The sequence below is a fragment of the Populus nigra genome, chromosome 17 (genome assembly GCF_951802175.1).
Source record: "Populus nigra chromosome 17, ddPopNigr1.1, whole genome shotgun sequence".
NCBI classification, from domain to species: domain Eukaryota; kingdom Viridiplantae; phylum Streptophyta; class Magnoliopsida; order Malpighiales; family Salicaceae; genus Populus; species Populus nigra.
Genome location: NC_084868.1, coordinates 3535302 through 3549556, shown reverse-complemented (window position 1 = coordinate 3549556; position 14255 = coordinate 3535302). Strand labels below are relative to the sequence as shown.

Here is a 14255-nt window from a genome sequence, read left to right as displayed (position 1 = left end):
TGTTCGGGTCTAATCCATATCATAACATAGTCTCCAACATTAAATTCATTATGTCGTCTATATAAATCATCTCGAAGTTTATCTTGTGCATCACTTGCTTGAATCTGCTTAGTGATCTCAATATGCAAATCTTGAACTCTACGTGCAAATGACTCGGTAGACTCAAACACCCTAGCATGATGAGAGATGAGAAAAAGGTATAAAAGCTTCCTAGGTTTGTAATAATGTACAACTTCAAAAGGACTTATGCCTATCGACCTATTGATAGAGCTATTATATGTAAATTAGATTGTAGGAAGAATCAAATTCCAATTTCTATTATAATCACTCACTAAACATCTCAAAAAGTTGTTAAACTCCTATTAACTATCTTGGTTTGACCATCAGTTTGGGAGTGATAGGCACTAGAAAACTCCTACTTAGTTCCCACCATATGCCAAAGAGTTTTCTAGAAATAACTTATAAATCTTGCATCCCTATCCGAGACTATAGCTTAGGAAGACCTATACAACTTGACAATCTCGTCAAAATAAAGTTTTGCAACTTTAGAAGCATTTGTGGTCTTAGTACAAAGGATAAAATGAGCATTATTAGAGAAGCGATCGACAACCATAGAGATAGAATCATGCTTCTTTGCAATATGTGGAAGCCTAAACACAAAATCCTTATTTATATCTTGCAACGAGGTGTAAAGACTAGTGTTTTGTTTTCTATGCTTAGCTAGTTGACATGTTCGACATTGACCTACCAACTTAACTACATATTTTTTTTTAAGCTAAAAAAACTAACATTCCACCTCTTTAATGGTTTTATTTCTCTTAAAGTATCCTGAAAGACCTCCAACATGAATCTCTCACACCAAAAAATCACGCACTAATGTTTTTAGGATACAAATTTTATTATCTAAAACAAAATACCCTTACTGGAAGTAATAACTATTTATAACACAGTTACTCTCATCTCTTAATGTCATATAAACTTCTTAAAATTTTGGGCAAGATTCATACCCCTTTTTGAGTCTCTCAAATCTAGTAATTTCAACATTCATTACGAATAACAGCGTTACCCAACAACTCAAGACATATGTCTCTTTATTCTCCATTCTAGATTTATGTTTCAATACAAATGAATAGGCTTGCAAATATTCAACCCAACGACCATGCCTATAGTTGAGCTTGCTTTGGGAGTTAAGATAGTGAAGGGCCTTATAGTCGGAGTAAATAACAAACTCTTGTGATAGTAAATAATGGTGATAATAACGCAATGCCTGAACTACTGTATAAAATTATTTATCATAGGTTGAGTACTTTTGTTTGGCCTTGTTAAGTTTCTCACTAAAGTAAGCTACAAAGTGATGTTCTTGACTAAGTACTCCACCTATACCAACTCCCAAGGCATTAAATTCTACTTCAAACACCTTTGTAAAATCAGGAAGTCATATTACTAGAGCCTCTATAATCTTTTTCCTAACCTTCATAAATGTCTTATTTACTCCTTTACTTTATTAAAACTCATCTTGTTTTAAACAATATGTGGTAAGAGACATGATAATGCTAAATTCTTTGTTGAAATGATGATAAAAAGTCATGACCCAAGAAAACTATAAACCTCATGAATATTCTTAGGTTCTGGCCAATCTACAATAACTTGGACCTTCTAGTGATCAACAAAGATTCTCCTTACATGACATTATAAAGCTTAAAAAAAACCACTCGATCCATGAAGAAAGAACACCTTTTGATATTGACATACAAACTTTCCATCCTTAGGGTGGTATAAACTTGAATAAGGTGATCTAAATGCTTTTCCTTAGTTTTGATATAAATAAGGATGTCATCAAAAATACACCGCCATAAATAATCCCATAAAAGGCCTAAACACTTCTGTCATTACTCGTATAAAGGTACTTGGTGTATTAGAAAGGCCAAAAGGCATGACTAGCCACTCATATGGTCTATCCTTGGTCTTAAATATTGTTTTCCATTCATCTTCCAGGCGAGTTCTAATTTGACGAGACATACTTTTCATATCAACCTTAGTGAAGATTTGAGCTCCTGTCATAATATCTAACATGTCATCCACTCGAGGAATAGGGACACAATACTTGTTAATGGCTCGACTATCCACATATATTCTCTAGAATCCATTTTTCTTGGGTGTTAAAAGGGAAAGTACTGTATATGAGCTCAAACTCTCTCATATAATTTTTTTTTGTAACAGTTCATTTACTTGCCTTTGCAATTTGGCATATTCACTAGGGTTCATCCTATAGTAAGACAAGTTTAGCAATATGGCACTAGAGATAAAATCTATAACGTGTTAAATGTCATGCATAGAGGGTAACACATATGGCAGTGTAGAGAGAAAGACATCTAGAAATTCTTTTAACACTTCCCTTATCTTTTCAGGTGGTTCATCTAAAACATTTTCTATAACCTCATTGGCTATTAAGATAAACACAACAAAATTTACGAACCTTCTTTTCAAACTTCTTATGACTTATTATGTTAAACCTCTATTCTTTCACCTTTTTCTTCTTGTTGTTACTATCATTAAGCCTTGGTGATAATATAATGAGTTGAATCTTTTTACTATGGAAAGTGAATGAGTAAGAATTTGATCGTCCAAAGATAGTAATGTCTAATTCATATAACTAAGGCCTACCTAAAATGACATGTCCTATATCCATAGGAATTACATTACACCAAATTTCATCATGATAGTCCTAAATCTTTATGGGGACAAAACTCTCTCCTTGATCACTATAGATGTATTGTTAACTCATGACACCTTATATGGTTTAAGATGTGGGACAAACTTTAAGCCTAAACAGGATACACTACTATAGGACATTGGATTGATATAACTCCAATTATCTATAATGATCTTGCAACTTTTATCTCCATATTTAATGTAAATATAAAAGATAGTAGTTCTCATTCAATCCTCGATTCCTTTAAGTTATATTAAGGCATATCTAACTAGATTTAACTTAGTTGTCTCCCATTCTACAAAGTCTTGCTCGATCTGAGTGGATATAGACCTAACATATCCTAGTAGGTTGGACTCTTCCTCCTTATCATTTAGATTCTATAAATTATCGGGATTAGGTTCATACACTTTATCTTCACAATTCTCTTCCTCACTCATATACTTCCGATCCTTAATGAATAAAACATTATTGGGACAACTAGAAACCTTGACACTTAATACATTGAATCATTGAGGTCATATTAGGTGTTACATAAAGAATAACCTTACCCTTGTCTTCCCTAGGCATCTAAGAAATAGTAGGATTAGGTTTATGAGGTGAGTCACTCAATAAAGAATTATTATTATCAGGTTGGGATCTAGGAGGGATACTACAGGTGACTTGATGTCCTGTCCACTAATTTTTTATGACCAACTCGTAGTTTTGCATTAGGATATAAGCTTCATCAAGGGTGGACATACCTCTAAACACAACCTCTCTCTTAAAGTCATCATCAAGCCTTTTCAAAATCTATTTAGAGTCATTTTCTCATCCTCCCTAACCACACTATATCCTATATTCATCAAATTATACCATATATTCATTAGTAATGCTATATTGATGATGTGGCGCTGATGCTGAACTATTGAATTAGTCTCCCTTAAGAGACTAGTTTCTTTGTTGCTGAGGTTATGGTTGGTGTAAAAAGGGTAGATCTGATGGTGTGTTGTTGTCTTCAACCATCATGCTGCTACTGTTATGATCGACATGTTGTAGTTAAAGGAATAATTGTTATCTGTTGCCAAAATAAATGGAGAAAAGTTGTTGGTGTGTTGTAGTTGTTGTCGCTGGCATGGTAAGATCTGGAATGTTGAAGGTGGCGAATTGATCTGGATTTGTGGGCAGCGACTACTACTAGTGGGTAGTAGTTGTTGGCTCAGGGAACAATATGTCTTTAAGGATGAATAAGTATGTGTTGAAGATGAACATAAATTATTATTATTATTTTTATCTCAGTTGTAAATGGAAAGATTAAAGGATTTTTCTTATTCTAGATTAACTATTGATGATAATTAACCTAGAAATCTTCATAAGCTTTAAGAGATCAATTAACTATAAGAACAATTAAAAGTCTATGCTTTAATACCAAAGATGATACAGAACAATAAATAGAAGAAATAAAAGTAAGGAAAGAAAGAAAGAAGACAAGAATTAAAAGCAAGGAAAGAAAAGCTAGAAAGAAAAGAGAACGTAGAAGACGAATAATATGTGATTTTCATTCAATTCATCAAAACGGTAAGATAAACATATAAATAATATAACATTAAAATATTAAATTATTAGGCTCAATTCATTAATTAAAATTATCTAATATAAATAATCCAAATAAATTATCTAATATAAATAACCCAACAAATAACAGGCCGGACCATTCTCTATAATTGCTGTGTAGATTTAGTATCCCACCATTAACTTAAGCCGGTAGTTGTTAGATAACGAAGTTTTTGCTACCACATTGAATTTTTCCAACTCAAATTTCTTACAAAAATCTCCATAAAAATTTAACTACCTAGACACGCAATCATGCCGAGGCCATGGACCTCTAAACTTTCTAAACTCACATAATTCTTCTTTCTCTCTCTCTTTATTATATATATATTAGTTGAGATACTGAAATTTCAACAACAAACATTTTCTAAAGCTATCTTCGTTATAAATTAGAGCTTCTCTTCTCTTTCCCTCTTCATTCGTCGCCTCTTCAAACTCTTCTCTCTGGAAACATGTCGCGTCTTCTGTTTTTGTTCACTTGTGCTTTGGCTCTTCTAGCTTCTTCAGTGGCTTCTGCTGCAATTGTGGAACACTCATTCTATGTAATTCTTCTTCTTTCTTATATTACTACTAAAATGTTTTGTCGACGTTGAGGAAGTTGAATCGTGGTCCTTGTATATAGTTTCTCGTTTTAGTAAATTATCTCATGCAAAGGTTGCATTAGGATTGTTGTCGTTAATTAAACGATATACGAGTGGCCAGGATATATAGGATGGTAGCCCTGTTATACCTTGAAGTTTCTTACATAGGAAAAACATTCATCAAATTAGCCATACCCTTTTCTTTTATCTCGAGCTCCTCAAAATCATGTTCACGCTTAAATGGAAGGGATCGAGGGAAAAGATACTGCTACCTTTGATACTGCAACGTCCCAAGATTCAATATCCACTTCTTTTGGTCACAAAAGAGGCTCAAACCGAGATATCCTACTAGAAAAGAAACGTGGGTGTCAATTGAACAACGTTCTTTGGCAAATTCAATACACTTCTTCCCACGATCATCTAAGTTATGGAATTTTTTCATCCACTTTGGACCGACCTAGATTGCATGTCCTAGCAGTATTAGTCTGACGTCTGACTGTGTATATATATAGGCATGCAAAGATATTTTCTACTTGCTTAAAGCTTTGCAGATTGATGGGTTTAATTTATTGTGAATGTTTTAGGTGCAAAACCTTACAGTTCGTCGGCTGTGCTCCGAGCAAGTGGTAACTGCAGTGAATGGAAGCTTGCCAGGCCCAACGCTTCGCGTTCGAGAGGGAGACACCCTCATAGTCCATGTTTTTAACGAGTCACCCTACAACCTGACTATTCACTGGTAAATTAATCCTTGGTTATTTATTTAAGAAGCTAGACAATTGTAAAAAGTCTAATTAGTGTATTGGAAAATAAGCACGTTGATTTGTAAACTCTGATGAAAATTAAGACTACACGTTTCCAGCTTGCCAAGTAATTTCACTAGAAATTAGCAGCTTAATAACAATATTCTTGCACATCTTTTTCTGGTATATAAAATAATGTTGTCTCTTGTTCGATTTGCACTAACAGTCAGTCGTTTCTTATTATTTGTTTTAACTCAAACAAGATACCATCCTTTTCCTTAGTCAACCATAAAATTAGAACATAATATCAAATTTGTCTTCAAGCATCCAATAAAAAAACTATAATTGAATACAAATTATAATTATAGTTTTTTACTAAAGACTGCTGTAGGCTAATATAATTATGATTAACAAATTTACTAAAGACTTGGTTCTGTAACTGTCATCATCGTAGTCGTCATCATCACTATTATCCCTCTTACTTTTAAATCTATCATTATTCAATGAATTACTGATTATCTACTTTTTTTATGTAGGCATGGAGTGTTTCAATTACTTAGTGCGTGGGCCGATGGACCTAGTATGGTAACTCAATGTCCAATACCCCCTGGAGGTAAATACACCTACAAATTTGAACTCCTCCAGCAGGAGGGCACGCTATGGTGGCATGCTCATGTCAGTTTTCTCCGAGCAACAGTTTATGGGGCACTTATTATCCGTCCAAGATCTGGTCATCCTTACCCTTTCCCTAAACCCCACAGAGAAGTTCCAATTCTATTAGGTAGGTAGCTAGCCATTGATTTTTAATCTAAAGCCAGTTCATTAATGCTGAAACTGTTATTAATTTGTTGAGATCATGCATGGTGATGCATATATGTTTATATTATTGCAGGAGAGTGGTGGAATGCTAATGTTGTTGATGTCGAAAACCAGGCAGAAGCCATTGGTGCACCACCTAACATTTCGGATGCCTACACCATAAATGGACTCCCTGGGGATCTCTACAATTGCTCTCAAAACAGTAAGTAATAATATATATGCCATCATCATCATCAATCATTAATGATATTCATGATAGAGATTTACTGGTCTATCAGAGATGGAACAGTAAAAGTTGAATTTTTCCACAAGCATATTAATTAATGCTGACATATTTTTTTTATTTTTATTTTTTCATTTGAAACTGTCTTGACTCATTATTTTCCTAAAATTCCAGGAATGTACAATCTTAAGGTGAAGAAAGGGAAGACTTATCTCCTCCGAATAATCAACGCTGCCCTCAATAACCAACTCTTTTTCAAGATAGCCAATCATAATATGACAGTCGTTGCTGTCGATGCAGGGTACACGGTACCCTATGTCACGGATGTTGTTGTCACCGGCCCCGGCCAGACCGTGGACGTTCTTCTCGCAGCCGACCAGGAAGTGGGGTCTTATTTCATGGCTGCAAACGCATATGCTAGTGCTGGTCCTGCTCCTCCTGCTTTTCCTACACCTCCACCCTTCGATAATACAACCACAAGAGGAATTGTTGTCTACGAAGGTGCACCCACATCAGCAACTCCGATAATGCCACTAATGCCTGCGTTCAATGACACCCCCACTGCCCACAAGTTCTTCACCAACATTACTGGCCTTGCTGGTGGGCCTCATTGGGTCCCAGTCCCTCGTCAAATTGATGAGCACATGTTTGTGACAGTAGGCTTGGGGCTCTCAATTTGTCCAACATGTTTAAATGGGACGCGACTCTCTGCTAGCATGAACAATTTATCTTTTGCACGCCCTTCAAGTTTGTCAATGTTGCAAGCCTTCTTTTTCAATGTGAGTGGAATCTACACTCCTGACTTCCCTGATACTCCTCCTGTCAAATTTGACTACACTAATGTCATCAACGCCGTAAATCCATCCCTGTTAATCACACCAAAATCAACAAGTGTGAAGGTGTTGAAGTATAACGCTACGGTGGAGATGGTGTTACAGAACACAGCCTTACTTGGTGTGGAGAATCATCCCATACATCTTCACGGTTTCAATTTCCATGTGTTGGCTCAAGGGTTTGGAAATTATGATCCTGTCAACGACCCTAAGAAGTTCAACCTTATCAATCCACTATCACGGAACACTATTAATGTGCCGGTGGGAGGATGGGGAGTCATAAGATTTACAGCCAATAATCCTGGTGTATGGTTCTTGCACTGTCATCTGGATGTGCACTTGCCCTTTGGATTAGCCACCGCTTTCGTGGTTGAGAATGGACCGACCCCGGAATCTACTTTGCCACCACCTCCAGTTGATCTGCCTCAGTGTTAGTAATTGTTCAGTATCCCGACGACTCGGTCTTCATTGTTGTTTCCATATAACACGATTCTCTCCCTTTTATTTCTTTCCCTGCAACGATGAAATTTGTGGATCAATTATCACTGTAGCTGTTTAGAATTGCGTTCAAATAATGTTTAATGAAAATTTTTTTTTTTTATTTTTATTGATGTAAAAAATAATTTTTAAAAAATAAAAAGATATTATTTTGATATATTTTTAAATAAAAATACTTTAAAGAACAATGACTAATATACTTTTAATCACACTCCATAGGAGTTCAAATTCTTTGATTGGATGTAATAATTATAATTATATTTTTCAAACACTACTAGAATCTTTATATTTATTGACGGATTTTTCCGTCGGTATTTGCACTATCATTCCGTTAGTAATTAATTTATCAATGAAATCATTGATGGAGATGTTCCGTCTGTAAATCTTTCATCAGTAATTTTTTGTACGTCGGTAAGTCTATTGGTAATAAAAATATATTATTACCAATGGATTTACTGATAAAAAAGCGAGCAAAAAAAAAAATTACCCGCTTCATTCCATCGGTATTTCCCTCAGCAAAATACCGTATATAATTCTATCGGTAATTATTTAAAAATATTTTAAAAAATCTATTTTACAAAACTATAAAATAATTAAATTAATATAAATCAACACTCTATAATACTCAAAATACTTGGAAAAAAGAAAAAGAAAATCAACTCAAACAAATTTGCAACAAATAAATAAATCAACTAAAAATTGATCTCATATGAAAAACAAATCTTACAACAATATTTATACAATTATTAAGAACAAAAAAAAATAAAAAATAAAATAAAAAACAAATATAGTAAAAAAAAACATGAAAAAAAGAAGAAAAAATCTTACTTAGTGTAGTTGTAAGTGAAGTTAAGAAGAGAAAAAAAACAAATTAATAAAGTATACTAATTAAAAAAAAACTAAGAAGAAAAAAAAAGGAGGAGAAGACATACCTAAGCATAGAGGATAAGAAGACATACTTGAGCATGGAGGAGAAGAGAAGGAGTTGAGAAGAGGAGAAGAAAAAGAAATGTATATTGATGTTTTTTACATATGAAGAAGAAGAAAAAGAAGAAGAAGAAAGGAGATGAGTCTATGAAATTAGAGATTTTAGGCTTTTTATTGGTGCATTTTACTGACGGATAATTAAGCATTAATATTTTTAATTATTTTGTCGGTGATTCCGTCTTTAATATTTAATTATAAATTTTAAGTTAATAAAAAATTTCAGAAACCGTCAAATATCACCGATGACTTTTTAATCTGTTGGTGATTCCGTTTGTAATATTTAATTTAAAATTTTAATTTAATCTAAATTTTTCAGAAAACCGCTAAATAACACCAACGACTTTTCAATTTGTTAGTGATTTTATCTGTAAAGAACATTAATTAATAGTATTATTTTATCGGTGATTCCGTCTTTAATATTTAATTATAAATTTTAATTTAATAAAAAATTTCAGAAACCGTCAAATATCACCGATGACTTTTTAATCTGTTGGTGATTCCGTCTGTAATATTTAATTTAAAATTTTAATTTAATCTAAATTTTTCAGAAAACCGCCAAATAACACCAACGACTTTTCAATCTGTTAGTGATTTTATCTGTAAAGAACAGTAATTAATAGTGCAATTGTGAGGTGATTAGTTTCAGAGCTCTCAGGAAAATACATCCGGAATTTTCTGTCTATGATTCCCTTTGTAATTGACATGATAAACAATGTTCATAGTTTACCAACACTTTTATAGACAGATTTTACCATTGGTAAAAATAACATGTCATTATTTTTTTGCCTTGTTTTAATTATTTTCTTTCCCACTGTAATTCCCTTGGTATATACCAAGAGAATATATCCATCGGTAAAATCTGTCAGTAAATTTTTGATGGAAATATTCCCTTGATATTTCTGTTTGTATTTATTATTTTTCTAGTAGTGAAACTTATGTGATATTTGTGCATTATATTTTTCGCACGTCGGAAAATCCGCACGGCGTTGGCTTGATGATTTTTCGTTATGTTGATTGATTTGATTGGTTCGTTGGAGTCGCCACCTAGTATTTCATTGAGGGTTACTAGGAAACCCGGATGTACTGGTCTTGTCAGAGATTCATGGGTAAGGGACTGGTTGTGGTTAGGGAAGGTATTAACACCCCTAACACACCCTACCTGAGGTAAGCTGCTTCGTAACTTTGATGTGTTAAAGAAGTTTTAATAATTGTCTTTTCATCGGATATTAGAAATACAACTTACATGTAAGTTAATAATTCTTGACCTTGATCCAATCAAAATATTAAATTCTTCTTTAATCTTTACAATTTTATCTTAAATAAAAATAAAACATCCATAAAACAAATACAAACACACCCATACACTTTCACTATATTTTGTTTTTCTTTTCTTTTCTTTTCTTTTCCTTTCTTTTGTTACATCCAAATTCACGACATACAAATAAAAATTCAAACTAAACAAATATTACATTAAACAATTTGAAAATTACAAAATAACCCCTAAAAACTCCATAACAGTGTTGGGAAGCCCTTCTAGAACAGCAGGAACAGTGGCGGCGTGGCTTCCCACTCGCCACCATCACTAGCGGCGCGTGGGTTCACGCGCCGCCGCAAGAAACTCCAGGCAGCAGGGGGGATCTGGAGCGGCTTCATCCCTTCTTCCCTTCCATGCCGGCAGTGAAGGCGACCGTGACCTGCAACAACAAAAACGCACACAACAGTAGATTTTACTCCTTTTTAGATCTGTTTCCTCGGGTCGGTTCTTTTCAATTTTTTAGATCTGTGATCAGTTCTTCCTCTTTCTGGTGGCTGACGGCTCCGAGGTGAGGGTGGACGCTGACGGCTCTGTGGGCGTGCTGCTGGCCGGCGAGTTCGGTTGGAGGAAGGCGAGCAGCGGTTGGTTTCTATGGAGGCCAATCTGCAGGGAAAAGAAAAAAAAAGAAGCAGAAGAAGAAGAACAGATACAAGGAAGAGAAGGTCGGGTCGTGGTGGAAGCGGACAGGGCTGGCTTCGGGCTGTTGTTCTGGCCATTACTGTTGAGGGAGAGGCTGGTCTGTGTGCAGCCGAGAGAGGGAAGTGGCTGGCTGCTGTGGTGAAGGGTCGGTTGAAGGAGAAAAGGCTGGGTCTGTCGGCTTCAGAGATGGAGTGTTCGGGTGGCTGATCTGAGGATGGCGTCTCCCAAGCTGGTGGTGGAGGAGATCGGCTGCTGCTGTTGGCTTGGTGGACGCCGGCATTGATGGAGACCGAAGGAGAAGAAGCCACTGCTGAGGGGAAGGCTTCAGTGAAGGGTAAAGGAGAGGAGGCAGTGTGGGGGGGCTGGTTTCTGGTGAGGTGAAGGGTCGGTTGAGGAAGAAGAGAAAAAAAATCAAAACAGGGGTAGGGGAAGGCTGGCGGCTGCTGATGAGGATACCCTACAAAGTCTACCACTTAATGTACGTGACCACACTCTCATGCACGTGTAAGAAGAATAAAAGGAAGAAGAAAATAAAAGAAAGAGAAACAAAACAAAAGAAACAAAGTTAGATACAAGAAAAAGAGAAAAGAGAAAAGAGAATAAATACTATAATTTGTACAAGAATTTACCTCCCCGGCAACGGCGCCAAAAACTTGACACGACCAAAAGATTGATGTCTTTTCCCAAGTGCAGGAGTGTCGAATTAATAAATAACCCGGCAAGACCGGGGTCGAACCACAGGGAGGTTACTTGTATAAATTATAAGCAACAATAAGACTACAACAATAGTAACAACAACAAGAATAATAATAGTAATAGTAATAGTAATAGTAATAGTACTAGTAATAATAATACCAATAATACTATTAATAATGATAATAATAAAGATGAAGAAAAAGAAGTTGATGAGAACTTTGAGATGGAAGATTAACGTAAGGATTAAACAATGATAACAACAAATGTCAAGGTTAGAGGATCCACTAATGGTATTTCAAACAAGTATAGTATAAACCCTTATTATTCAATTGGAAACCACACACAAGGAGGTTCCAATCAGATTATAAATTGTTAACATGATTACATTAGCTATCTTATTCGAATAATGCTAATACTTGTAAATGTTTTCAGGCATTCATGATTATAACTTATGTTAACAACAAATCAAGTTCCTTTCATAGCTCAGGTGTCGGTTATACCATACAGTATGGGCTATGAAAGTGCCAAGTATTTGTTGTACCAAGTGTTATACAACATAAATCTAAATTAACCATTTAACAAGCAAAGTATTAAAAGTGAATAAGATAACAAATATAAAGCATGTTAGTATCCAACATTAAAGTCCATGTTGAGTTTATATTATACTTATCCTTACACCATTAGTGTAACCTTTTCACCGTGACATAATTAACTTAGCTAGACATAATGAAAGAAAGAAACATAAATAAACAAGATAAGAACATAAGTAAGATAAAAGTTAACTAAGTAAAGGAAAGGAAATGAAAGGCATAAACTTGATATTAATGAAAGCAAAGCATAAGCAATACAAAGAGAGAAAGCAAGAGCATGATCTTGATCTCAACACCAAGATGCCTAAATACATGGCAAATGCCTCCTTTTATAGGCCAAAATTCGGAACTATTGATTTGTTGACTAATTGATGAGTGGGTGGCCACATCTTGACTTGGTGACAATTCTTATCTTCTTGTCTGCCAAAAACGTCATTGATGACGTCATAATTTGAACAAACTTGAATCATGAAAGTTATAGGAAATTGTCTCATATTTCCAGGGTAAACATTTGAGATCATTTGGACTTCTAGAACTTGAGTTATGGGCTGAACACTGAACAGTGTCTGGGCTGCAGGACAGATTCGGACTTCTTTGTTGTTGCTACAATTTGGACTTGAAAACAGCCTTTTTAAATCTTGGGCTCCACATAAAAGTTGTAGGCCTATGTCTTATCTTTCCATCCATATAAAATGGACCTAAATCCAAGATCTACAGCTCCAGATATGACCCAATTACCGAACTGTGTTCTAGTTTGGACTGCACCAGCATCTCTTTGGCCATCTTTTTGTCCTTTCAATTTCTGTACTTCAACTCATCAATCAATTCTTTCATTTATGTGATAGGCCTGCATTTAAGATGAACATTTACCATAAATTAAAGGTATCTTATATAATTAGATATGTTATTATAAAACATGCTTTAGTTAAGGAGTTATTGATACTTTAAGTGCAAAATGATGATATAAAACCTTGATAAAAATGCACTTTTAAGTACTAATCACACCCCCCAACCAGCTTATTACTAGTCCCTAGTAATTAAGGCGTTAAAATAGAAAAAACAATTTGCAAATTCTACAAAGCAAGGCATTCATCATTCAACTTCCATTAATCTATCCAGATAAACAAACTCTCATTAAATTTTGTATATCTGCTCAATATCTCTTAAACAAAATATTAATAAACCTTCCTTGTTATGTGCTCAATGTATGAAACATAGATGATGGGGCTTTTGTTGGAAGAAAACAATATTTTGTTCTAATGTTTAAGGTTAACTTCCTTGGGTTGGGATTATTTTATTTTATTTTACTTTTTTTTTAATATCTATACATATAACATAAAACACAATGCATCTTTAACCCATGTAACGAGCTTTCGGCTAATGACTCCCAGACCAGTTGATCTTAGGGCATTAGGTGTTGAGACACCCCTACGAGCTTAGTAACTCGGGTTGCAGATACTGATACGTAGATAGTGCAATGTTTGATTCCCTTAAGCTTTTCTCCTTAACCCATGTAACAAGCTTTGGGCCAATAGCTCCCAAGTCAGTTGACTTTAGGGTATTAGGTGTTAAAACACCCCTTCGGGCTTAATTGCTTAGGTTAGGGAGGCTACGAAATCAAACTTATCTATGTTTTTATTTTCATCATTTTCTTTTTCTTTTTCTTTTTCTTTCTTTTTTTTTCTTTTTCTTTCTTTTTTTATTTTTTGCAAATTATAGACTATCCCTATCCCTTAGTTGTTACCTTTAATAAAAGAACATAAATAATGTAATAATCCAATGTGCAACCCACAATCATATGTTAAAGTGTGTGTGTGAAAATGAAGGTTTACGAATACTTGTTAAATGAGTATATGAGCAGAATTAAGTGATAACAATGCGAGAGTTTGTAAACCTGAATATTTCAAGAAGTATTCTAATAGGCCTTGTTATGAATATTGCAAATAACTATTAGAAAATGTTTACTAAGATGCGTCTCAAGAGTCATTCCCCCTTACTCTACCATCCTAGTAATAACAGTTTTGCCCAATGGTT

General features: G+C 34.6%; 1 protein-coding gene across 1 annotated transcript; it reads left to right on the top strand.

Annotated features, from left to right (window-relative positions):
* Window positions 1–4668: 4668 nt before the first annotated feature.
* LOC133677081 (laccase-7-like) lies at window positions 4669–8095 on the top strand. Its single transcript, XM_062098919.1, has 5 exons — window positions 4669–4842; window positions 5466–5617; window positions 6158–6402; window positions 6514–6642; window positions 6838–8095. The coding sequence occupies exons 1-5, from the start codon at window positions 4753–4755 to the stop codon at window positions 7929–7931; spliced, it is 1710 nt and encodes a 569-aa protein (XP_061954903.1). The 5' UTR covers window positions 4669–4752; the 3' UTR covers window positions 7932–8095.
* Window positions 8096–14255: the final 6160 nt, after the last annotated feature.